Source organism: Aegilops tauschii, chromosome 6 (assembly GCF_002575655.3).
Source record: "Aegilops tauschii subsp. strangulata cultivar AL8/78 chromosome 6, Aet v6.0, whole genome shotgun sequence".
In the NCBI taxonomy this organism is placed as follows: Eukaryota; Viridiplantae; Streptophyta; class Magnoliopsida; order Poales; family Poaceae; genus Aegilops; species Aegilops tauschii.
In genome coordinates, this window is record NC_053040.3 from 256,306,729 (window position 1) to 256,332,484 (window position 25,756).

General features: G+C 45.7%; 1 protein-coding gene across 1 annotated transcript; it reads left to right on the forward strand.

Moving 5' to 3' along the window:
• The first annotated feature begins 7,447 nt into the window (after window positions 1–7,447).
• Window positions 7,448–11,422, forward strand: LOC141026004 (uncharacterized). The gene is made up of 4 exons (XM_073501944.1): window positions 7,448–7,654; window positions 9,728–10,150; window positions 10,358–10,606; window positions 10,907–11,422. The coding sequence occupies exons 1-4, from the start codon at window positions 7,448–7,450 to the stop codon at window positions 11,420–11,422; spliced, it is 1,395 nt and encodes a 464-aa protein (XP_073358045.1).
• The last annotated feature ends 14,334 nt before the right edge of the window (window positions 11,423–25,756 follow it).

A 25,756-nucleotide genomic window follows, 5' to 3' on the forward strand; every position in this document is an offset into this window, starting at 1 on the left:
TATATCCTCCCAAGGAACACTAGGTACATGCAAAGGCATATATAAACCATGAGGACTGAGTCATGACTTAGCTTTTTGACATGTAGTGCAGCGAGCAACAAAACGCTCAACATCCCGTATCATCTTTGGCCAAAAGAAATGTGTAGCAAGTATATCCTCCGTCTTCTTCACGCCAAAATGTCCCATTAATCCTCCTCCATGCGCCTCCTGCAACAACAAAAGACAAACGGAGCTAGCTGGAATGCATAGCTTATTAGCAGAAACACAAATCCATCGTTAACGACGAACTTGTTCCATGTTCTCCCTTCTTTACAATTCTGCAATACATCTTTAAATTCAGCATCATGCACATATTGATCTTTGATGGTATCCAAACCAAATATTTTAAAGTCAAGTTGTGAAAGCATAGTATAGCGATGAGACAATGCATCAACAATAACATTTTATTTACCCTTCTTGTGTTTAATGACATAAGGGAAAGTCTCAATGAATTCAACCCATTTAGCATGTCTACGGTTCAGTTTTGCTTGACTTTTAATGTGTTTCAAAGATTCATGATCGGAATGTATAACAAATTCTTTGGGCCATAAATAATGTTGCCATGTTTCTAAAGTCCGAACAAGAGCATATAATTCTTTATCATAAGTAGAATAGTTCAGACTAGGCCCACTCAATTTTTCAGAAAAGTATGCAACAGGTTTGCCATCTTGTAATAACACACCTCCTAATCCAATTCCACTAGCATCACATAAAAGCTCAAAAGTCTTACTAAAATCAAGAAGTTGGAGTAAAGGAGCATGTGTCAACTTATCTTTCAATACCGTGAAGGCTTCTTCCTGTTCGGTACCCCAAACAAAAGGCAAATCCTTCTTTGTAAGCTCGTTGAGAGGTGCAGCAATGGTGCTAAAATCTCTCACAAAACGCCTATAGAAACCAGCGAGGCCAAGGAAACTCCTCACTTGTGTGACCGTTTTGGGCTGCGGCCAACTCTCAATAGCTTCAATCTTGGCTTTATCAACTTCAATCCCCTGTGGAGTAACAACATAGCCAAGAAAAGATACCCGGTCGGTGCAAAAGGTGCACTTCCCAAGGTTACCAAACGAACGTGCATCACGTAGAGCAATAAAAACAGCACGTAAATGTTCCAAATGTTCCTCCAAAGATTTGCTATAAATCAATATGTCATCAAAGTAAACTACCACAAATCATCCAATGAAAGCACGTAAAACTTCGTTCATTAATCTCATGAAAGTACTAGGTGCATTAGTTAACCCAAAAGGCATGACTAACCACTCATATAATCCAAACTTAGTTTTAAATGCTGTTTTCCATTCATCTCCCAATTTCATATGAATTTGATGGTATCCACTACGCAAATCAACTTTGGAGAATATTGTAGAGCCACTCAATTCATCAAGCATATCATCTAGCCTAGGAATAGGATGACGATAACGAATAGTAATATTATTAATGCCTCTACAATCAACGCACATACGCGACGTACCATCCTTTTTTGGCACTAAAATGATAGGAACAACACAAGGACTAAGGGATTCGCGTATATAACCTTTGTCGAGCAGCTCTTGTACTTGACGCATAATCTCCTTCGTCTCCTCTGGATTGGTACGGTTGCATGGTTGGGTAATGATGCACCGGGAATTAAGTCAATTTGATGCTCAATCCCTCGAATAGGTGGTAATCCCGGTGGCACATCTTGTGGAAAGACGCCAGCGAACTCCTGCAAAATGTTAGTGTCAGCAGGAGGCAAAGAGGAAGGCACGTCCTCGAATGAAAATAATGCCTCTTTGCACACAAAAGCATAGCAAACATATTTGCTAAAATCTAGATCATCAATATCAGATTTGGTGGCAAGTAAACATGCACTTTTCAATTTAATTTCAGAAGCAACACTAGATGGTTTATTATTAGGTTTCATTTGTTGCTCAAATTCTTTTGCCACAATCTGATTTTCACTCTTATTTTGCTCCTGTTTTGCTTTATTAGCTCGATCAATATCATCTTTCAAAATGGAATCAGGAGTCATAGGAAGCAAAGTAATATTTTTGTCCTTATGAACAAGAGTATACTGATTGTTTCTACCATGGTGTACAGAATTTTTATCAAATTGCCATGGTCTACCAAGTAATAAGGAACATGCTTGCATAGGTACCACATCACAATCAACATAATCAACATATGTACAGATACTAAAATGCACACGAATAGTACATGTTACCTTAACCTTGCCGCTGTTATTGAACCATTGGATGTAGTAAGGATGTGGATGTGGTCTTGTGGTGAGAGATAGCTTCTCCACCATCTCCATGCTAGCCAAGTTGTTGCAGCTCCCTCCATCTATGATGACGCGAACAGAACGTTCCTTCACAACTCCCTTTGTATGGAACAAATTATGCCTCTGATTTTGCTCAGCTTGTGTAACCTGCACACTTAAAACACGTTGAGTGTAACACCCCGGTGTAATGATGCTACAGTAACCCCTTGGGTTAGGTTAATCTTTTTGCTAAACATGTGCCTGATCATTATTATCTCATGTTTCTTTCAACTTCCCCTTTGAATGCAAATTCAAATGCTAAGTGAAATTCAAAATTTCTCAAACATGAAAACAAAAATGTCCATCAAGTGCCAAATATTCCACAACTAATATTGGTGGTGAACCAACATTTTTGCAAAGGGTTTAAGTGGCCTAAACTACTTAAAACAGTGACCTAAGCAATGAATTAAATGCCCTTTTTAATTTATAAAATTGGCAACTATTCCAAAAGCCTCCCAACCTTTTTGTGGCAGTGCACTTTAATTCTTTGAAATTGTTTTGGCCAGTGGCATAATTTTGCAGAGTCATTATTGGCTAAAAAGAAAATGCAAAAGCTGCTGAAAATAAAAAGAAAAACTAAAAGAAAAGGAAAAGCAGAGGAGAGAGAGAAAGCCCCTGCCTCACCTGGGCTTCGGCCCACCCGGCCAGCCGACCCAGCTAGGCCGGCCCGCTCCCCCTCCCCGGTCATCCCTCTCCTCTCTGTTCACGCGACCGAGCCCCCCCAGCTCGTTCCCACCGGACCCGGCGCGGCGCCCCGCGCTGCCACGTCACCGGCGAGGGGATAAGGGCAGCCCCGACGCCTCGGGCTCCCTCCCCACTCGCCCCTCTCTCCCTCGTCGCCCTCCCTCTCCCCTCCAGATCCACCGCTACCGAGTGCCGCCATGGACTCGCCGCCGTAAAACGCGCGGCCACAGCCATCGCCTTGCCTCACCGCCGTGCCCCTCGTCTCCGCCGACGTCGTCTGCTTCGTCTCCGTCCTCGAACAGGAGTTGGGGAGCTCCACAACGCGTGGATCGAGCCGCCCCCTTCCGCCTCGGTCGCCGTCGATCTTATTCCACTCCGGCCACCGTCTGCTGCTACTAAGCTCTCAAAGGCTTTCCTTAGCCGCGCGGTGAGCTCCTCCACCTCTTGCTCCTCTCCGTTAGCTTCCTCGTGCGCCGTAGCTAGCTTGCCACCGCGCCCGTATTCTGTCTGCCGCCGATGAGCTCGTGGCCGTCGCCATAGCCGCTGTCACGCTCGCCTGAGCACAGCACCGTGCTCCTGGTGCCCCCAGGAGCACAACGAACACGCGCACGCGCTCCGCCGAGCTCCGTAGCGCCGTTTCCTTCGAGGTCCCATACGCGCCGCCGCCGTAGCTCGTCGCCGGCCTCGTTTCCGGCCACCTCCGGCCACATAACCGCCACGGTTCGACGCGGCTAGCTCCGCTCGTTCGAACGCGCCCTCTCGCTCGTGAAACGGCCGCCTGCAGACGAAACCCGACGCCGTCCCGTGCCTCCGCCGCGTCTAAAGGTCGCCGGCGTTGAGCCGCCGGCTGCCGCCGACGTGGCTAGGCGGGCCCCTCCCCTGGTCACTGCCTCGTAGGCCCTGAGGGCCCCGTTGACTGGGTTGACCCAGTCAACGTACTGACTGGGCAGCCCAATGGCACTGACGTGCGGGCCCCACCGCATAATTAATTTACCTAAAACGTTTTTCTAATTAAAATCAATAGTTAAACTAAATAGTAACTGACATGTGGGGCCCAGCTGCTAATTAACCACGTTTAATTAAAATAACCCACAGTTAGCCCTCTGTCTATGACATGTAGGACCCACTGGTCAGTTTGACCAGTCAGCGGGTCTGTTGACCTGCTGATGTCATGCTGACACTCTGCTGACGTCATAATTCCTTTTCTATTAATATAAATAATTCCAGAATATGTTTTAAACTTGCAAAAATCATAGTAATTAAACCGTAACTCCGATGAAAATGTTTTCTACATGAAAGTTGCTCAGAAAAATCCAACGAATCCGGATACGTGGTCCGTTCATTTGTCACATGCCCCTAGCATGCTGAACTTGGAACTTCCCCCTCTTTTCCTTTGTTCGGAATCCACCTAACGTTGGGAATTCATCCCCGGATGTTTATCCCCTCCGTCTGCAACGTGTAGTACTACGTTAGGTCGACCCTAGTTCTGCTTATCGCCATGTCATGCTTAGCGTTGCATCTGTTTGCTTATATTTACTGTTTCTTCCCCCTATTCTCTCCGATAGACCCCGAGGCCGATGATGCCCCGGTGATCGACTACGTCGACGACGACCCCTCCTTGCCAGAGCAACCAGGCAAGCCCCCCCCTTTGATCATCCCGATATCGCCCATTCCATTCTCTCATGCTTGCATTAGATTTTGCTATTGTTATTGTTTGCTCCTATTCTGATGCATAGCATGTTTATTGTAACCTGCTTATTGTTACCTACCTGCTTATCCTAAACTGCTTATTATAGGTTGGTTAGTGATCCACCAGTGACCCCCACCTTGTCCTTGTTGCCCCTGCTTCATCATCGAAGACCCGATCAACGGGATCGAAGACCAGGCCCCGACACCGCACATCGCTTCCCCTTAGTTGCTCGACACTACTGGGTTACTATCGAGTGCCGAGGGTGAGGCCTCATCAGCACTTCTGATGTTAACCCGCTAGTGTAGTTATTCGGTCGTGGTCATCGAGGGTGATTCCGCCTTAACCACTTCCGATACGACTCTGTCGTGCAACCCCTCAAGTGTGAACCTCGAGGGTGGTCCCTCTTACGTTCACCTTGATGATTACATCGAGTGGAATTCACCGGGGGTGATTCCTCGGGTTTTCCCCTTGATGTTTGGACACACGGTTACTATGGTTACTATGACTTTACACTGAACCATGTTACTAAAGACGGGTCGACCCTGAGGGGTACCCGCGCGAGCATAATTGCGAGTGATGTGGAGTCGGGTTGACCTGGAAGGTGCCCGCGAGATAATTACGAGGCATGGCCGGGCATTCCTAGCCCTTGCCGCAAGTCCTCGAGACGGGGCGACGGGGTCACATCTTTCGCGAGTCTCTGCTTGTTACCGCGCGTTCCTAATCCACTATGATTTGGATATTTGATCCGAGGGGCCTCTGGCCTGATAGCACTAACCATCACGTGGGCATAGTATGGGCGTTCTGCGTCGTATGCATCAGCCGAAGCTTAATAGACGTCATGCGACTGAGCGGTGCGCGCCGGGTTGGACTGGTAAGCTCCCGCCTTTTTTAAGGAGGTAGCTAGGTCTGCTCACCGGCCGCCCACGCAACGTGCAGGAGTTCCCGGGGCGATGGCCCATGACCCCTGGGGGCATAGGTTTAGTCCGGCATGCTTGACCTCTCTATTAAGCCTAGGTCGGGTTGCGGCGTATTGTTTGGCCGAGGCCGGGCATGACCCAGGAAAGTGTGTCCGGCCAGAGTTAATCGAGCATGGTGGGTAAGTTGGTGCACCCCTGCAGGGAAGAAAACATCTATCGATAGCCCGTCCTACGGTAACGGACACTTGGAGTTGTATCCCGATCGATACAACTAGAACTGGATACTTGTGATGAGTAATGTATTGTGATGATAACTGGATAGTATGGCTCTGGGATTGCTTTCTCGCAAGGAGTCGAGAAAGGATCTCTGGCCGAGGTTGATAACACTACTACTACTTTAGTTATGCTACTCTACTCCCTCCTGTTGCTGCAAGATGGTGGTTTCCAGAAGATGCTAGTCTTCGATAGGACTAGGCCTTCTCTCTATTCTGGCATTTCTGCAACCCAGTCCACATATACAACCTTCCTTTGATAATGTTGCATATGTAGTGTAGATCCTTGCTTGCGAGTACTTTGGATGAGTACTCACGGTTGCTTTGCTCCCCCTTTGCCCCTTTCTTCTTCTTTCCGGTTGATGCAACCAGATGTCGGAGCCCAGGAGCCAGATGCCACCGCCGATGCCTACTACTACGTGGAGACCGACGACGACCAGGAGTAGTTAGGAGCTTTTGTGCTAGCCTTCTTAAGGCATCCCTATTCAACTTATGTCTGTACTCAGATATTGTTGCTTCTGCTGACTCTTGTGTAATCGAGCTTATGTATTCGAGCCCTCGAGGCCCCTGGCTTGTAATATAAAGCTTGTATTATTTTAATTTGTGTCTAGAGTTGTGTTGTGATATCTTCCCGTGAGTCCTTGATCTTGATCGTACACATTTGCGTGTATGATTAGTGTACGATTGAATCGAGGGAGTTACAAGTTGGTATCAGAGCCGACTGCCTGTAGGTAGCCCCCTTTCCAACTCCTTGGCCGAACTTGAGTCTAGTCACTGAAAAACTTTTACTAACATTGGCTGTGTGGCTTACGGGCCCACGTCGCCATTGGCTGGTATTAGGATCTTTTACTCCTCATCTATACTCTGGGACTCTGATCTCTCTTCCATTCGGGTTAAACGAATTTACGAACTCTAACATTAGGATCTCGTGACCACATTCACCCCAAAGTTGGATAAGCCATAGCTATTCCTTAGAATAGTATTTTGAGTAGTGCACACAGTGTCGTGTTGACTACTAAGTGGTATCCATCGTACCTCTTTCTTTATGCATGTTTCATCATGAATGATCCTTGTCTTTGCAAATGCTCAATGCTAAACTACCCCCCTGTTACTTGTTAGCAGGATGGTTAGACCCGCTGGTTGTGGCCGTGGTGCCAACGATCCACCACCGCCCGAATTCTTTGCCGGAATGATGCAACAATTTGAGCTGAACCGCTAGTTCATGGAAGGAATGATGGCTCAGTTTCCTCGTCTGAATATGAATCAACAGCCAACCCCAGTAACTCTGCAGGACTTCATGCGCCTCAAGCCAACTATCTACCGCAGCTCAACTCAACCCCTTGATGCTGATGACTGGCTCCGCGAAATCACGTATGAAATGGAGTCTGCTAGTGTTGCCCCTGCCAGCTATGTCACCTTCGCATCCTTCTTCCTCAAGGGTCCTGCTGCTCAATGGTGGGACAGCCACAGGCGTACCCTACCTGCTGGAACGGTCATCACTTGGCCGGATTTCCAAGCTGCCTTCCGTGCCCGCTTCATTCCTGAGGGAATCATGGACAGGAAGAAGCAAGATTTTCGTAACCTCACCCAAGGCAACAAGTCTGTAGATGCTTATCAACGGGAATTTCTGGACTTGTCACGTTATGCTGAAGAAGACATTGCAACTGATGCTCGTAAGCAAGAGAAGTTTCGTGATGGACTTCACCCTGATATCAAGCTAGCACTGCTCGTTCATGACTTTGCCGACTTTGCCACCTTGGTGAACAAGGCTATTCATGTCGAAACTGGTCTGCAGGAACATCAGGGATCCCTCAGGCGCGGCCGTGACGCTGGCTCATCTTCGGGCCCGTCCGCGCAGAAGCGTCGGATATGGATCCCCCACAGCATGTATCGTCCAACTGCACCCGCACCAAGACAGTCCTATGCTGCACCTCGTCTGCCTCCTCCACCACAGAGGCAGCCTCTTCGAGATGTACCATCCCAAGCTCCTACTCCCGATCCCAATGATGGTCTGTGCTTCAGATGTGGCCGCCCAGGCCACCTTGCTAAAGAGTGCAATCAGAAAAAGAGCCAGCTGGCTCTGCCTTCAACTGGTCGTAGCAATCAGCCCCATAACAACAATGCCAGACCTTATGGTCGTGGTCAGGCTAATCATGTTGATTTGAATGAAGCTCAAGACCAGCCTGTCACGGTGATGGGTACTCTTCTCGTTAATTCAGTACCGGCTTCTATTTTATTCGATTCAGGAGCATCACATTCATTCATGTCAGAAAATTTTGCTTACGCACATGACATTCGATGCGAGCCCATGAACACTCCGATAGTGGTACGCACCCCTGCGGGTCAGTGTCGAACTACCATGATTGGTCGCGACGTCCCCGTTGAAATTGAAGGGTTGGAATTCCTTGTTTCTCCCATTATTCTGGAGTCTTCCAATATTGACCTCATTCTGGGAATGGAATGGTTGAAAGCGCATACTGCCTCTATCGTTTGCGCCACCAAGGTCGTTCACCTCCTACATCCTTCCGATGAGATAGTAACCTACCATGCTCAGCTTGTTCAAAACGCTGAACCACGACTTTATGCTTTGAATGCGTTGAACACAACACCTCTTGAGGGAATTGAAAAGATTCCAGTCGTTCACGACTTCCAAGACGTATTTCCAGAAGAACTTCCAGGAATACCCCCTGCCCGGGCTGTCGAGTTCGTCATCGACTTGAAACCAGGCACCGTTCCTATTGCCAAACGACCCTACAAGATGCCACCTCATGAACTCCTTGAACTTAAGGAGGAAATCGACAAATCTCTTCGCAAGAGTTTCATTCGTCCAAGTTCCTCTGCTTGGGGAGCACCTTCTCTCTTCGTCAAGAAGAAGGACGGAACGAACCGTTTGGTCCAAGACTACCGTCCTATCAACCAAGCTACAATTCAGAACAAATATCCCCTTCCTCGGATCAATGATCTGTATGATCAACTGGCTGGTTCATCGATTTTCTCTAAACTCGACTTGAGGTTGGGTTACCACCAGATCCGTGTTCGTGAAGAGGATATTCCAAAGACCGCATTCGTCACTCGTTATGGTTCTTACGAGTACACCGTCATGTCTTTTGGCTTGACCAATGCTCCAGCTACATTCTCTCGTTTGATGAACTATATATTCATGGATTACCTCGACAAGTTCGTCGTAGTCTATCTGGATGATATCCTGGTATATTCGAAGAACAAAGAAGAACATGCTGAACATCTTTGACTTGTTCTAGAGAAGCTTCGAGAGCATCAACTTTATGCCAAGTATTCCAAGTGCGAATTCTGGTTACCCAAAGTCACCTACCTTGGGCATGTCATCTCCAAGGATGGTATTGCCATCAACCCAGAGCGAGTTCAGGCTATTCTTGACTGGACCCCTCCGAAGACTGTCAAGCAAGTCAGAAGCTTTCTCGGACTAGCTAGCTATTGTCGCCGCTTTGTCGAGAACTTCTCCAAGATCGCCAAGCCACTGACCAATCTGCTACACAAAGGCGTTAAGTTTGATTGGACAGACAAATGTCAGGAAAGTTTCCAGGCACTCAAGGACAAGCTGACTTCTGCCCCAGTGCTTGCTCCCCCTGATTCTCGCAAAGACTTCGTCATCTGTTGCGACGCTTCACGACAAGGATTAGGATGTGTCCTAATGCAAGAGCGCAGAGTGATTGCTTATGCCTCCCGTCAAGTGCGTGATCACGAAGAGAACTACCCAGTTCACGACCTTGAGCTTGCTACGGTTATCTTCGCACTGAAGCTATGGCGACAGTACCTTCTCGGTAATTGTTGTGAGATCTTCACTGATCATCAGAGTCTGAAGTACCTGTTTACTCAGCCAGATCTGAACCACCGTCAGCAGCGGTGGATGGAAGCTATTGCTGTCTACAACTGCGGTATATCTTATACCCCTGGCAAGGCTAATGTAATGGCCGATGCCCTGAGTCGTAAGTCTTATTGCAACAATCACATGGTCTTCAAAGCTCAACCCCGCCTTTATGAAGAGCTATGCAAGCTGAACCTTCAACTAGTTCCACAGGGTTCTCTGAACAACCTTGTCTTGGAACCAACTCTTCTGAAAGCAATCAAGTCTGCTCAAGCCAAAGATGCACATGTTGATCTGATGAAAAAGGATCTTGCATTAGAGAAATCCAGAGATTTCTCACTTGGTCAAGATGGAACCTTATACTTCAGAGATCGCATTGTAGTACCCCGGTTCGAGCTTATGACAGAGAAGGTGATGAAAGAAGCGCATGACACTCCTCTCTCTATTCATGCGGGAAGTACCAAGATGTATCTAGACATCCGTCAGAAGTACTGGTGGTCTAATATGAAGCAAGACATTGCTCGATATATTGAGGAATGTGACGTTTGTCGTCGCGTCAAAGTAGAACATCAAAAACCGGCTGGACTTCTACAACTGCTTCCGATTCCTGAATGGAAGTGGGATAAGATCCAAATGGACTTCGTCACTGGCCTTCCCAAGTCTCAGAAAGGTAACGATGCTATCTTTGTCGTCATCGACCAATTCTCGAAGGTTGCTCACTTTCTGCCAGTCAAGGAGACAATCACTGCTAGTCAATTAGCAAACTTGTATATCTCCAGAATTGTGTCACTCCACGGCATTCCGAAGGAGATCAGTTCAGACCGCGGCAGTATATTCACTTCAAAGTTCTGGGATAGTTTCCAAGAGGCAATGGGAACTCATATTACCTGGAACACTGCTTATCATCCCCAATCCCAAGGCCAAGTCAAGCGAGTTAATCAAATTCTTGAGGACATGCTTCGAGCTTGTGTTATTTCTTTCAGCAAGAAGTGGGAAGAATCTCTCCCTTATGCGGAGTTCTCTTATAACAACAGCTATCAAGCCAGCTTGAAGATGGCACCCTTCGAATTGCTTTATGGACGTAAGTGCCGAACCCCTCTGAATTGGTCAGAAACTGGGGAACGGACGCTCATTGGTCTAGACATTATTCAACAAGCTAAAGAGCAGGTTCGCATTGTCCGGGATAATCTCAAGGCGGACCAGTCCCGCCAGAAGAGCAATTATGATCGTAAACACTGGGGTTCAACTTATCAACCTGGTGAACAAGCTTATTTGCGTGTCACTCCTTTGAGAGGCACTCATCGGTTCGGAGTCATGGGCAAGCTAGCTCTGCGCTACATTGGTCCTTTTCGCATTCTCTCCCGTCGTAGACTGGTGGCTTATCAACTGGAGTTGCCACCTCAGTTCTCTCACGTTCATGACGTCTTCCACGTATCGGAACTTCGTCGATGCTTCAAGGATCCGGAACGTGAAGTGGATCCGGAGCTGATTGAAGTGCAAGATGATCTCACATACAAAGAGCATCCGATCTGCTTTCTTGAAGAAGCTGAACGTCGAACACGCCAGAAGGTTACCAGGTTCCTCAAGGTGCAATGGTCAAATCATTCTAAAGATGAAGCCACTTGGGAACGCGAGGATAACCTCCGTGCTGAATACCCCAATCTGTTCCCTTCTACCTCTTAATTCTCGGGACGAGAATTTCTTTTAGAGGAGGAGAGTTGTAACAACCCGGTGTAATGATGCTACAGTAACCCCTGGGGTTAAGTTAATCTTTTTGCTAAACATGTGCCTGATCATTATTATCTCATGTTTCTTTCAACTTCCCCTTTGAATGCAAATTCAAATGCTAAGTGAAATTCAAAATTTCTCAAACATGAAAACAAAAATGTCCATCAAGTGCCAAATATTCCACAACTAATATTGGTGGTGAACCAACATTTTTGCAAAGGGTTTAAGTGGCCTAAACTACTTAAAACAGTGACCTAAGCAATAAATTAAATGCCCTTTTTAATTTATAAAATTGGCAACTATTCCAAAAGCCTCCCAACCTTTTTGTGGCAGTGCACTTTAATTCTTTGAAATTGTTTTGGCCAGTGGCATAATTTTGCAAAGTCATTATTGGCTAAAAAGAAAATGCAAAAGCTGCTGAAAATAAAAAGAAAAACTAAAAGAAAAGGAAAAGCAGAGGAGAGAGAGAAAGCCCCCTGCCTCACCTGGGCTTCGGCCCACCCGGCCAGCCGACCCAGCTAGGCCGGCCCGCTCCCCCTCCCCGGTCATCCCTCTCCTCTCTGTTCACGCGACCGAGCCCCCCTCCAGCTCGTTCCCACCGGACCCGGCGCGGCGCCCCGCGCTGCCACGTCACCGGCGAGGGGATAAGGGCAGCCCCGACGCCTCGGGCTCCCTCCCCACTCGCCCACTTGCCCCCTCTCTCCCTCGTCGCCCTCCCTCTCCCCTCCAGATCCGCCGCTACCGAGTGCCGCCATGGACTCGCCGCCGTAAAACACGCGGCCACAGCCATCGCCTTGCCTCACCACCGTGCCCCTCATCTCCGCCGACGTTGTCTGCTTCGTCTTCGTCCTCGAACAGGAGTTGGGGAGCTCCACAACGCGTGGATCCAGCCGCCCCCTTCCGCCTCGGCCGCCATCGATCTTCTTCCACTCCGGCCACCGTCTGCTGCCACTAAGCTCTCAAAGGCTTTCCTTAGCCGCGCGGTGAGCTCCTCCACCTCTTGCTCCTCTCCGTTAGCTTCCTCGTGCGCCGTAGCTAGCTTGCCACCGCGCCCGTATTCTGTCCGCCGCCGACAAGCTCGTGGCCGTCGCCATACCCGCTGTCACACTCGCCTGAGCACATCACCGTGCTCCTGGTGCCCCTAGGAGCACAACGAACACGCGCACGCACTCCGCCGAGCTCCGTAGCGCCGTTTCCGTCGAGGTCCCATACGCGCCGCCGCCGTAGCTCGTCGCCGGCCTCGTTTCCGGCCACCTCCGGCCACATAACCGCCACGGTTTGACGCGGCTAGCTCCGCTCGTTCGAACGCGCCCTCTCGCGCGTGAAACGGCCGCCTGTAGACGAAACCCGACGCCGTCCTGTGCCTCCGCCATGTCTGAAGGTCGCCGGCGTTGAGCCGCCGGCTGCCGCCGACGTGGCTAGGCGGGCCCCTCCCCTGGTCACTGCCTCGTAGGCCCTGAGGGCCCCGTTGACTGGGTTGACCCAGTCAACGTACTGACTGGGCAGCCCAGTGGCGCTGACCTGCGGGCCCCACCGCATAATTAATTTACCTAAAACGTTTTTCTAATTAAAATCAATAGTTAAACTAAATAGTCACTGACATGTGGGGCCCAGCTGCTAATTAACCACGTTTAATTAAAATAACCCACTGTTAGCCCTCTGTCTATGACATGTAGGACCCACTGGTCAGTTTGACCAGTCAGCGGGTCTGTTGACCTGCTGATGTCATGCTGACACTCTGCTGACGTCATAATTCCTTTTCTATTAATATAAATAATTCCAGAATATGTTTTAAACTTGCAAAAATCATAGTAATTAAACCGTAACTCCGATGAAAATGTTTTCTACATGAAAGTTGCTCAGAAAAATCCAACGAATCCGGATACGTGGTCCGTTCATCTGTCACATACCCTAGCATGCTGAACTTGGAACTTCCCCCTCTTTTCCTTTGTCCGGAATCCACCTAACGTCGGGAATTCATCCCCGGATGTTTATCCCCTCCGTCTGCAACGTGTAGTACTACGTTAGGTCGACCCTAGTTCTGCTTATCGCCATGTCATGCTTAGCGTTGCATCTGTTTGCTTATATTTACTGTTTCTTCCCCTATTCTCTCCGATAGACCCCGAGGCCGATGATGCCCCGGTGATCGACTACGTCGACGACGACCCCTCCTTGCCAGAGCAACCAGGCAAGCCCCCCCTTTGATCATCCCGATATCGCCCATTCCATTCTCTCATGCTTGCATTAGATTTTGCTATTGTTATTGTTTTCTCCTATTCTGATGCATAGCATGTTTATTGTAACCTGCTTATTGTTACCTACCTGCTTATCCTAAACTGCTTAGTATAGGTTGGTTAGTGATCCACCAGTGACCCCCACCTTGTCCTTGTTGCCCCTGCTTCATCATCGAAGACCCGATCAACGGGATCGAAGACCAGGCCCCGACACCGCACATCACCTCCCCTTAGTTGCTCGACACTACTGGGTTACTATCGAGTGCCGAGGGTGAGGCCTCATCAGCACTTCTGATGTTAACCCGCTAGTGTAGTTATTCGGTCGTGGTCATCGAGGGTGATTCCACCTTAAACCACTTCCGATATGACTCTGTTGTGCAACCCCTCAAGTGTGAACTTCGAGGGTGGTCCCTCTTACGTTCACCTTGATGATTACATCGAGTGGAATTCACCGGGGGTGATTCCTCGGGTTTTCCCCTTGATGTTTGGACACATGGTTACTATGGTTACTATGACTTTACACTGAACCATGTTACTAAAGACGGGTCGACCCTGAGGGGTACCCGCACGAGCATAATTGCGAGTGATGTGGAGTCGGGTTGACCTGGAAGGTGCCCGCGAGATAATTACGAGGCATGGCCGGGCATTCCTAGCCCTTGCCGCAAGTCCTCGAGACGGGGCGACGGGGTCACATCTTTCGCGAGTCTCTGCTTGTTACCGCGCGTTCCTAATCCACTACGATTAGGATATTTGATCCGAGGGGCCTCTGGCCTGATAGCACTAACCATCACGTGGGCATAGTATGGGCGTTCTGCGTCGTATGCATCAGCCGAAGCTTAATAGACGCCATGCGACTGAGCGGCCCGCGCCGGGTTGGACTGGTAAGCTCCCGCCTTTTTTAAGGAGGTAGCTAGGCTGCTCACCGGCCGCCCACGCAACGTGCAGGAGTTCCCGGGGCGATGGCCCATGACCCCTGGGGGCATAGGTTTAGTCCGGCGTGCTTGACCTCTCTATTAAGCCTAGGTCGGGTTGCGGCGTATTGTTTGGCCGAGGCCGGGCATGACCCAGGAAAGTGTGTCCGGCCAGAGTTAATCGAGCATGGTGGGTAAGTTGGTGCACCCCTGCAGGGAAGAAAACATCTATCGATAGCCTGTCCTACGGTAACGGACACTTGGAGTTGTATCCCGATCGATACAACTAGAACTGGATACTTGTGATGAGTAATGGATTGTGATGATAACTGGATAGTATGGCTCTGGGATTGCTTTCTCGCAGGGAGTCGAGAAAGGATCTCTGGCCGAGGTTGATAACACTACTACTACTTTAGTTATGCTACTCTACTCCCTCCTGTTGCTGCAAGATGGTGGTTTCCAGAAGATGCTAGTCTTCGATAGGACTAGGCCTTCTCTCTATTCTGGCATTTCTGCAACCCAGTCCACATATACAACCTTCCTTTGATAATGTTGCATATGTAGTGTAGATCCTTGCTTGCGAGTACTTTGGATGAGTACTCACGGTTGCTTTGCTCCCCCTTTGCCCCTTTCTTCTTCTTTCCGGTTGATGCAACCAGATGTCGGAGCCCAGGAGCCAGATGCCACCGCCGATGCCTACTACTACGTGGAGACCGACGACGACCAGGAGTAGTTAGGAGGCTCCCAGGCAGGAGGCCGTGCCTCTTCGATCGTGTTGCTTTTGTGCTAGCCTTCTTAAGGCATCCCTGTTCAACTTATGTCTGTACTCAGATATTGTTGCTTCCGCTGACTCTTGTGTAATCGAAATTATGTATTCGAGCCCTCGAGGCCCCTGGCTTGTAATATAAAGCTTGTATTATTTTAATTTGTGTCTAGAGTTGTGTTGTGATATCTTCCCGTGAGTCCTTGATCTTGATCGTACACATTTGCGTGTATGATTAGTGTACGATTGAATCGAGGGAGTCACATTGAGCAACTAAACATTCATACCTGTCAGCATCTTCAGCAGCCATGTATTGCGTCTCATGATCAGAATCATCTCCACCGTGTTCTTCATGTGTAATAAGAGCCAAATTCTCTTCATCATAGTCACTGGCGGACTCATACCCACCATCCTCAGTAGCAATCATCACACGCTGAGATTTGCATTCTCTCGCAAAATGTCCTCTTCCCTTACAACGACGACAAATAATATCACTTGTGTGCCCTGTTGATGCCATGGAAGAAGAAGAGGTCTGCGCAGCCCCGGCAGGTGTGCTCTTGGCAGATAGTGGTGGTTGTGCCTGCTTTCTTGTATCACTGCTGGAGGTGGAACCTGATGGAGGTGCTGGTGTAGTGGAAGTAGAGGATGCACGTGGTGTCCATGATGAAGATCGACCTGCAGAAAAGTTAGTTTGCGCCAATGCCTGTCGATCCTGCACTTCACGTTCAGCTTTACAAGCAAGATGGAATAAACGAGTGATATTATTATACTCCTTATACTCTAAAATGGTCTGAATCTCTCTATTTAATCCAACCATAAAATGCACAAGCATAGCTTCATTCTCCTCAACAATACCACATCTAATCATGCCAGTTTGTAATTCCTGATAATATTCTTCTACAGAATTTTTTCCTTGTCTTAAACGCTGCAATTTTTGAATTAATTCACGTTGATAATATGGTGGAACCCAACGAGTACGCATAGCAGTTTTCAAAGCAGCCGAAGTAGCTGGAATGGGATATAATCTACAATGTTTAGACCACCAAACACATGCAAAGCTAGTGAAAGCACAAACAGCAGCAGGAACACGTCTCTCCTCAAGATATTGTAAACATGTAAATCGTTGTTCAGTTTCTAACTCCCAAGTAAGATATATATCAGGAACATATCTACCCTCAAATGGTGGAATTTCAGTTTAGGAAGATGGTCATGATCTCGTACCTGAGAGAGAGCCCTACCATTGCCATTATTTGCATGTGGACGACCTGGTGGTTGTGGTGCTGGTGGTTGCACGTAGTTCTGATTTTGATCAACCTCATCCTCATAATCTCCCGCATAATCATCCTCTGCCTCATCAGTAGCAGGAGCCACAGAAGTATCAACAGCAGCACCAACAGTTTGGCCCGGCTGAAGAAGGACACGGCTCGCTCGGCGGAGGGCAGTTTCGCGACGTGGAGGTAGTAGTCGTCGTCGTCGTCGTTGTTGTTGTTGTTGCAGAGGTGCGGCAGGTGCAGCCGGTGGTGGAAGACGTGCAAGCAGTTCATTAAATCTGTTATCGAGCTTTGTTTCGAATGTCTTCTCAAGGCCAGTGATCTTCTCCATGGCCTCTTCAAAACTGTTCAGCACATCTTGCACCTGTTCAGTTATCATTTGCTGAAACTTATCATGAAGCTCCTTGTTCGTTAAGTTCTCCCAGTCAATCTCGTCGGCTTGTGATCCTGGCATGGTTAGCAGCAATAGAAACACACAAGAATATGATCCTACAGACTACTAACAAGTGGTGGTGGTGGTGGGTGTCACAAATCCGTCAAGCAAATCTCAAATTCTTACCAGTTCTTACCCAGCACCAGGCGGTGATCGGCAACCGATGTAGTCAAAACTCTGAAAGCTTGGATAGAGCGATTACCAGGGAGAGTCAAACGCACGATGTAGATGTATGTGGAGCTGGGAAGGCTTATAATATGGTAGCAAAAAGGGTCAGCAATAATCAATTCAGAGATGCAAAGTTGAATAAACGCTCAACGACGGTACTGTGCTGGTCCTAGGCTAGACCGTGCTAGAGACGTGAGCCTAGAACACTAACAAAATCACGGCGCTGCACGTAAACAAGGGAAAAGCACACTCTGGAAATTTTTTTTGCCCTATTTTTTTTGCGCTCCTCTTTTTTTTTACGAAAAATCACTATAATGGCGAGTGTCTCAAAACTCTTCCCAGGTCAAGCTGACAGGATGGGCATGAATTTTTTTTGGCTTTTTTCGGAAATCAGGGCAGCGACGACGAAAAAGTGCGACAAAAAATCACTATGATGGCACGTGGCTCAAAAGACTCAGAAAAGCCTAAAAACAAGATAGGGAAAAAATATTTTCGGCTACCAAAATTTTGGCCTAAAAAGTGCCCGGGGGTCTCCAGACTTTTTTTCCCGAAACCTACTCAGGCAAGGAAACACAAAACGGTAATTAGACGGACCTTGAAAACAAACCTAATAGGAAGGTGGTAGATACATGGTGGTAGGATATGGCAGTGGTGGTGGTATATGGATACGGATTGGTGGATACGGATTGGTGATGGTATATGGAGATGGATCGGTGGCGGATAAGCGGTGGTGGTAGATGGCAGGGGCGATGATGATGGTGCGGCGGCGGTGTGACAACTTATGACCAGAACTCGAAACTCTAAAAGACTAGACTCTAAGACCAGCAACTAGACACGACGATGCAACCGCAAATTCAACAAAGCAAAATACTGAAAAGACTATGCAAAGGCTCAGACTAGTTCGGATATGATGAACTAACCCTAATTTTTTTGTGGCTTTTTCGTGGACTGTAGGTATGAAGGACAGACTCGATCTAAACTACGAAAAACTGGAAAATCTCACCGAGCAACCTGGAAATCTGATACCACTTGATAAAGGCGAAGGTGTCCCGATGTTTCGATGAGATAGCAATCGTTTTCTGTGGGAGTCGACTTTGACGATCCGACTACGAACGTGCGAAGACGTCGCGCCTTAGCAATCGCTAAACCAACTTCCAAGGGGTTATTGACCACGCCGGAGCACGATCAACCTGGCCACGAGGGTCTATTTCCTGCGAGCAAGCGAAGAACAAGCAAGAAACTGAGATTGCAATCTGGATATTGCGAATAAAAGAGGAAAGCTTTATTAATGAAGGTGGGATTCTGTGACGCCTTTGTCTGGTCGTTGAACACAGACGAAGTACGCGAAGTTGCAGCTATGGCGAACTTTTAATCTAAACAAAACCCAAAGTCTAAACGATGCCCTAAGGGCTGTATATATGGAGGAGAGAGGGGGGAATTTCGTGGCCCTTGGAGGAGGGGTCCGAAACCAACCCTAACTCTTGTTTCCCCACACATACGGACTCTAAAAACTGCCTATAATCAAGTATTTTGAAATTACATGGGCCAGGCCCAAAAATAAGGTGACTCAACACCTAGAATAGCTTCTGGACGAAATTTATGAAGTGGCATCTTGTATATTTCGTCCAAGGCTTCATGCACTCATTATGGTGGCTTCAAAGTCCTGGAATCATCACTTGTAACTCCGTTCTTGTTCCCCTTGCGCATGCCATCATCTCCATGCTTGAACTTGCTCCAAGGTTCATCTTTCTTGTCCAAGATAGGCCCTTCATTTGTAAGCAAAACAAATGTATCCAATTTAGGCAGCATCATATTCTCATGAACATTAGAATCGTTACCAAGAAACGAAAGTACCTGATAATTCAATTGGCGTGCGCGAGCTCTAGTAATTGGTCCAGTATGTATAGCAGCAGGGGCTGTGGGTGTAACAATGGTATTGATGTCCTCATCATGTAAATGTTGGGTTTTCTCCGACAAGCACTTTTCTTTTATGCCTTTTAAGTTGGGTATGATGATTTCAATGATGCTCACATAAAAGATAAGAATTGAAACATAAAGAGAGCATCATGAATCACATTACAAGCACATTTAAGCCTAACACACTTCCTATGCATAGGGATTTTGTGAGCAAACAATTTATGGGAGCAAGAATCAACTAGCATAGGAAGGCAAAACAAGCAAAACTTCAAGATTTTCAACACATAAAGAGGAAACTTGATATTATTGCAATACCTACAAGCATATGTTCCTCTCATAATAATTTTCAGTAGCATCATGAATGAATTCAACAATATAGTTATCACATAAATCATTCTTTTCATGATCCGCAAGCATAGAAATTTTATTACTCTCCACATAAGCAAATTTATTCTCATGAATAGTAGTGGGAGCAAACTCAACAAAATAACTATCATGGGATTGAAAATTAAAATCATAATGACAAGTTTCATGGTTATCATTGTTCTTTATAGCATACATGTCATCACCATAATCATCATAGATATCAACTTTGTTGTCATGGTCAATTGAAACCTCTTCCAAAATAGTGGATTCATCACTAAATAAAGTCATGGCCTCTCCAAATCCACTTTCATAATTATCACAATAAGATTCAACAACCTCCAAAATAGTGGGATCATTAGTACCTAGAGTTGACACTCTTCCAAACCCACTTTCATCAATATAATCATCATAAATAGGAGGCATGCTTTCATCATAATAAATTTTCTCATCAAAAGTTGGAGGACAACAAATATCATCTTCATCAAACATAGCATCCCCGAGCTTATGGCTTTGCATATCATTAGCATCATGGATAATCAAATAATTCATACTAACAACATTGCAATCATGCTCATCATTTATGCCAAACATTTCACTGAATTATTCTTCTATCAATTGAGCACAATTTTCCTTTCCATCATTTTCAAGAAAGACATGATAAAGACGAATGATATGAGAAAACCTCAATTTCATTTTTTTAGTTTTCTTTTATAAACCAAACTAGTGATAAAACAAGAAACTAAAACATTCAATTGCAAGATCTAAAGATATACCTTCAAGCACTCACCCCCCCGGCAACGGCGCCAGAAAAGAGCTTGATGTCTACCTACACAACTTGTTCTTGTAGACTTGTGTTGAGCCTCCATGCGCAGAGTTTTGTAGGATAGTAGAAATTTTCCCTCAAGTGGATGACCTAAGGTTTATCAACCCGTGGGAGGCGTAGGAGGAAGATGGTCTCTCTCAAACAACCCTCCAACCAAATAACAAAAAGTCTCTTGTGTCCCCAACACACCAAATACAATGGTAATTTGTATGGGTGCACTATTTCGGCGAAGAGATGGTGATACAAGCTAGTAATGATAGTAGATGTTGATTTTTGTAATAGGAACAATAAAAAATAGCAAGGTAGCAAGTAACATAAGTGATCACAAAAAGGATTGCAATGCTTGAAAATGAGGCCTAGGGTTCGTACTTTCACTAGTGCAATCTCTAAACAATGCTAATATAATTGGATCATATAACCATTCCTCAACGTGCGATGAAGAATCACTCCAAAGTTCCTATCTAGCAGAGAAAATAAGAAGAAATTGTTTGTAGGGTACGAAACCACGTCAAAGTTATCCTTTTTGATCGATCTATCTAAGAGTTCGTACTAAAATAACACCATGTTATCCTTTTCGATCGATCTATCCAAGAGTTCGTACTAAAATAACACCATATGATACACATCAACCAACTCTAATGTCACCGCGAATATCCGTGAGTTGATTATACGATATGCATCAAACAATTTCAGATTCATAATACTCAATCCAACACAAAGAACCTCAAAGAGTGCCCCAAGATTTCTACCGGAGAAACAAAGACGAGAACGTGCATCAACCCCTATGCATAGTTACCCCAATGTCACCTCGGGAATCCGCGATTTGAGTGCCAAAACACATATCAAGTGAATCAATATGATACCCCAATGTCACCACGGGTATTCATAGCGAGACATACATCAAGTGCTCTCAAATCCATAACACTGCGTTCGGATGTCGGAATTAGGGCCTTCGAATTGGATATGGTATTGGCTACCTGCCAATTCAAGCGTTTGGATGTATACCGAATTGAGGGAACGAAAACAGGCCCAATACAGAGCCAAAATTTCATCCACGCGCGCAGCCCTCCCGCGATACAGAGCTCTTTGCCTCCGATTTCACTCGAATTGACCTAGTCCCACAAAAAATCGTTTGGAGACAGGCTCGCTCCCGACCTGCCCCTTTCCTCCCCGCACGAAACGGAAGAAGCTTCAGGAGCCGTCGGCGGCGCAGGTATTCATCCCCACCCCACGCCATGGCCCTCCTCCCCCTCCTCTCTTCGGTCGTGGCGGAGCTTCAAGCCACCACGGCTGCCGCCCTTTCCCTCCCCTGTAGCGCTCCTTCCTCTGCCGCCCAAGCCGGCGCAGCCCTGGATCTGGCCTGTGTCGCTGGCCGGCGCGGCCTCCATTCCTTCCAGCTTGCTGGCCGGAGCGCCTTCCATCCGGGCCATCTTGCTCCGGCGCAGCCCCTCCATCCCGCCTATCTTCTTCATCCCCTTCTCCTCTGCCATCTTCTTCCCCTTCCTCTTCCATCTTCTTATTCCACTTCCCTGGACCCCCCTTCTTTCTTGTCAGTTGTTCTGTTCTTCCCCTGATGTCCATGTCCAACATGTTATGTTCTTCCCTTGTTCTGCTCTCATGAATTATTAAAGCCCATGTTCATTTTTTGTAGGTGTTGCTGATAAGTGGAACCCCGGGAGGCTGAGTTAAGGTATGAGTTGCATGGTTATGTGACTAAAACTTGTGTGCTAGTCATACCGATTGAGATCTTGTGCTAGTCATATTGATTGAGATTTTGTGCTAGTCATATTGATTGAATGATGCATGGTTATGTGACTAAAAATTGTGTGCTGGCCATATAGCATAAAATTGACATGATGTGTATAAACTGTAGTTGTATCATGTCTCATCTGGAATTGATTGCTTCCATTACGGAAGAAAACAAAAGAAGAAAGAGAAAAAGGATTATTATGACAGCCATGTATGTTGAGTCAGTGTGTCTTGGGCTAGCGTATCTTAGTACACAGAGGGCACCGAAGAGTTTGGGCTACTTTAGTAATGAAGAGCAGAGATATGGTCTTCAGAAGTATTTGCTGAAGGAAATGTACAATGGGTCAGAAATCACTTGCTATGATGAGTTGCGACTAACAAAAAGAAACTTTCATGCTCTGTGCATGATGTTGCGGGAGAAGTGTGGTCTCATTGATAGCATATATGTGACTGTAGAAGAAAAGGTTGCTATGTTTTTATTGTTGGACACGGTACTAAAATGAGGATCCTGCGGGGCACTTGCAAGCATTCATTAGACACTATCAGTAGGCACTTCTCCTCCGTGTTAACAACCATACTTTCCCTAAGTGGGGAGTTTATCAAGCTTCCCAATCCATCTATCGAGCCTCCAGATGATTACAAATGGAAGTGGTTTGGCAATGCATTGGGAGCACTAGATGGGTGTCATGTTGATGTTTCTGTTGTTCCATCTTACCAAGGAAGGTATAGGAACAGAAAGCAAGCGATCACCACTAACATGCTAGGTGTGGTTGACCGGAACATGAAATTTCTTTATGTTCTACCTGGCTGGGAGGGATCTTCATCTAACTCGAGAGTGCTGCGTGATGCAATGAGAAATAATCGTCAAGATGCATTTGTTGTACCTCAGGGTATGATTATTTCTCTTGACATCTACTTTCTTCTCCATGTAATTGTTAGCTAACTTGAATTGGTCCACCATAGGAAAGTATTACTTAGTGGATGCTGGCTACACCAATGGGCCGGGCTTTCTTGCTCCATTCCAGTCGACTCGGTGCCACTTGAAAGAGTGGGTTGCAAGTCAACAACAGCCCCAAACTTCTAAAGAGCTCTATAACTTGCGTCATTCTCGTGCTAGAAATGTTGTGGAGAGAACTTTTGGATTGTGGAAGAAAAAATGGGCTATACTAAGAGTTCAATCTTTCTTTGATATAAAGGACCAGGTAACAAAAGTTAAAGTGACTGTTACTTATGGATAGTGATGACATGCTGATTGTGAATCTAATTTTGTGCAGATTCGAATTATTAATGCTTGTTGCGTGTTACACAACTTTGCAAGGGATAGGCAACATGTGATGGATGATCTATTGCTTCTAGAAGTTGACCATGAAGTAGATGATTTGGAACTTGAGCCGGGGGATGACGCTAACTTAAATACATCTGTTGAAGTCACAAATGAATGGACCAACTTTAGGCAAAACTTTGCAGATGACATGTATGCCAAGTACCTTGTGAGGCATGCAAAACTAGAGATGTAGTAGCTTGATGATGGTAGTCTCATTTTGTGTAGTAGCTTGATGATGGTGGTCTCATTCTGTGAAGTAGCTAGATGATGGTGGTCTCATTTTGTGCAGTCGCTTGCTGGATATCTTTTGTGTGATAACATAGGTGGCTCTGATGATGCCTTGTGTTGTACATGCATCACCTTCCCATATATATATATACATATATATATATATATATATATATATATATATATATATATATATATATATAGGAGTAGGATTTTCTACAAGTGCTTGCCACAGAACTAGTTAAGGGTTTCAACGGTGCAAAAGTTCTCAAAAAATCTGAAAAAAATACTGAACCAACATACCTATAATATAACATGATCCAACAGAGGGATTAAAAAAATAGACTGTATGTGTCCTGGACAAAAAAAAATAGTTCAGTATATATTTATGTCGCAGTGAGCTGAAATGCTTATTATTTTTGCCGAGGACACATAGATGCATATTTTGACAATCCCTCCGTTGGATCATCTTATTACATTAGAGAGATGCTGCCATATTTATTTCATATTTTTTGATAACTTTTAAACCGTTAAAAGTTTAGCGACCCTTAACTAGTTCTGTGGCAAGCTATGGTAGACACAGTTTTTATATATATATATATATATATATATATATATATATATATATATATATAAACACTATTCTGATCACGGGATCAGAATAATATTCTGATCACAACCTGAACTGCCGGAGTAACGTGCCTGACCTTCCCCGAGTACTAGATTGAACTTCAGCTAAAAGGTGTCCAAATGGGGCTTGCGATATACCGTTGGAAAGCTATGGACACCAGTATCATGACCCAAGTTAAATTTTTGGCAAAATGTAAGCGGTTTAAGAGCAGTTTTGAAAACCGTTTTTTCTTCGTATAAAAAACGTGAATCGTATTTTTGATCGCATTTCTAAAGGGTTTATCGGAATGAGGTAAATAATATGGCGTTGGAAAGCTGCTGCAAAACCGCTCCTTCGGCATATTGAAAGTTTTCTCTAATTCCCTATGGATAAAGAGTAATTTGGAAAATTGTAAAATTTCACAAACCGAACAGCCGAATTCGTATTTTCAATGTAATTTCTAAACGGCTAATCCAATTGAGGCAAATGATATGGCGTTGGAAAGCTTGTGAAAATGCGCTACATTTTCATGTTGAAAGTTTTTCCTAATTTTGAACGGTTTAAAAGTAATTTAGAAAACGGTACAAGTTCCATCGAGTTTGTATTTTCAAGCTAATTTTTTAACCATATGTCCGAATGCAACAAATGATACGGCATTGGAAAGCATGAGGAACTGCGAAACTTTTTTGTATATATTGTTTCTCACAATTCCATATTGTTTTAAGTTAGTTTTGAAAATGGCTAAAAATGTATTTTTACCGTAATTTCTACAAACTTTATCGGAATGGGGCAAATAATATACCGCTGAAAAGCTAAGGAAAATGCGAAACTTTTTCATGTTGACGGTTTTCTCTGATTACTAGCCGTTTTTAAGTAATTTCAAAAACAACGAGATCATGCGTTCTGCCTTTATCGCGAAACGAATTCTTCGAAAATGCACCGCGTGAAGAACTTGAACTTCTCGGCATGTCTACCTGAACTTCACTCTGTTTTTCACGTGTTTTTTTGCTCGTAGATCTCCATCCACTCCTAGTAGCTCTCCATCCATTCACTGGAATTGAGCAGGTGATATACCGATGGGAAGTTGGTGTAAACACGCAACTTTCCCGTGTTGATCATTTTTCCATACTCGCGACGGTTTTAAAAGTTTTTCATCCGAAATTCATTCAGTGGAGTGGTTGAACTTCCTGCTGTTTTCACGTTGAACTTCTGTGATGTATTTTTGTTTGTAATTTTCTCATCCATTCGCGAGTGTTACACAAATAATATTCCTTTTGTACAAACGTCTCTCACAATATTTTTTTAACTTTCTCCCCCCGAGGACTTGAACTTATAACAACAAAAAAATTGGACCTTGCCTTTTTATTCATTTTTCTCATATTAAACACACCCCATGTACTACATGAACTTTTTCCATTTTTATAATTTGAATTTTTGTTTTTATTTTTGGAATCAAATTGCTCCCAAACAATTTATTTTTATTTTTCACATG

Excerpts from the sequence above, each read along its gene's own strand:
- LOC141026004 (XM_073501944.1), top strand. The coding sequence starts at position 7,448 with ATGGACAGGAAGAAGCAAGATTTTCGTAACCTCACCCAAGGCAACAAG. Across the intron at positions 7,655-9,727 it reads TTGCCGACTTTGCCACCTTG|AGTCTGAAGTACCTGTTTAC; the intron begins GTGAACAAGGCT and ends ACTGATCATCAG. Across the intron at positions 10,607-10,906 it reads TCTGGGATAGTTTCCAAGAG|GTTCGCATTGTCCGGGATAA; the intron begins GCAATGGGAACT and ends GCTAAAGAGCAG.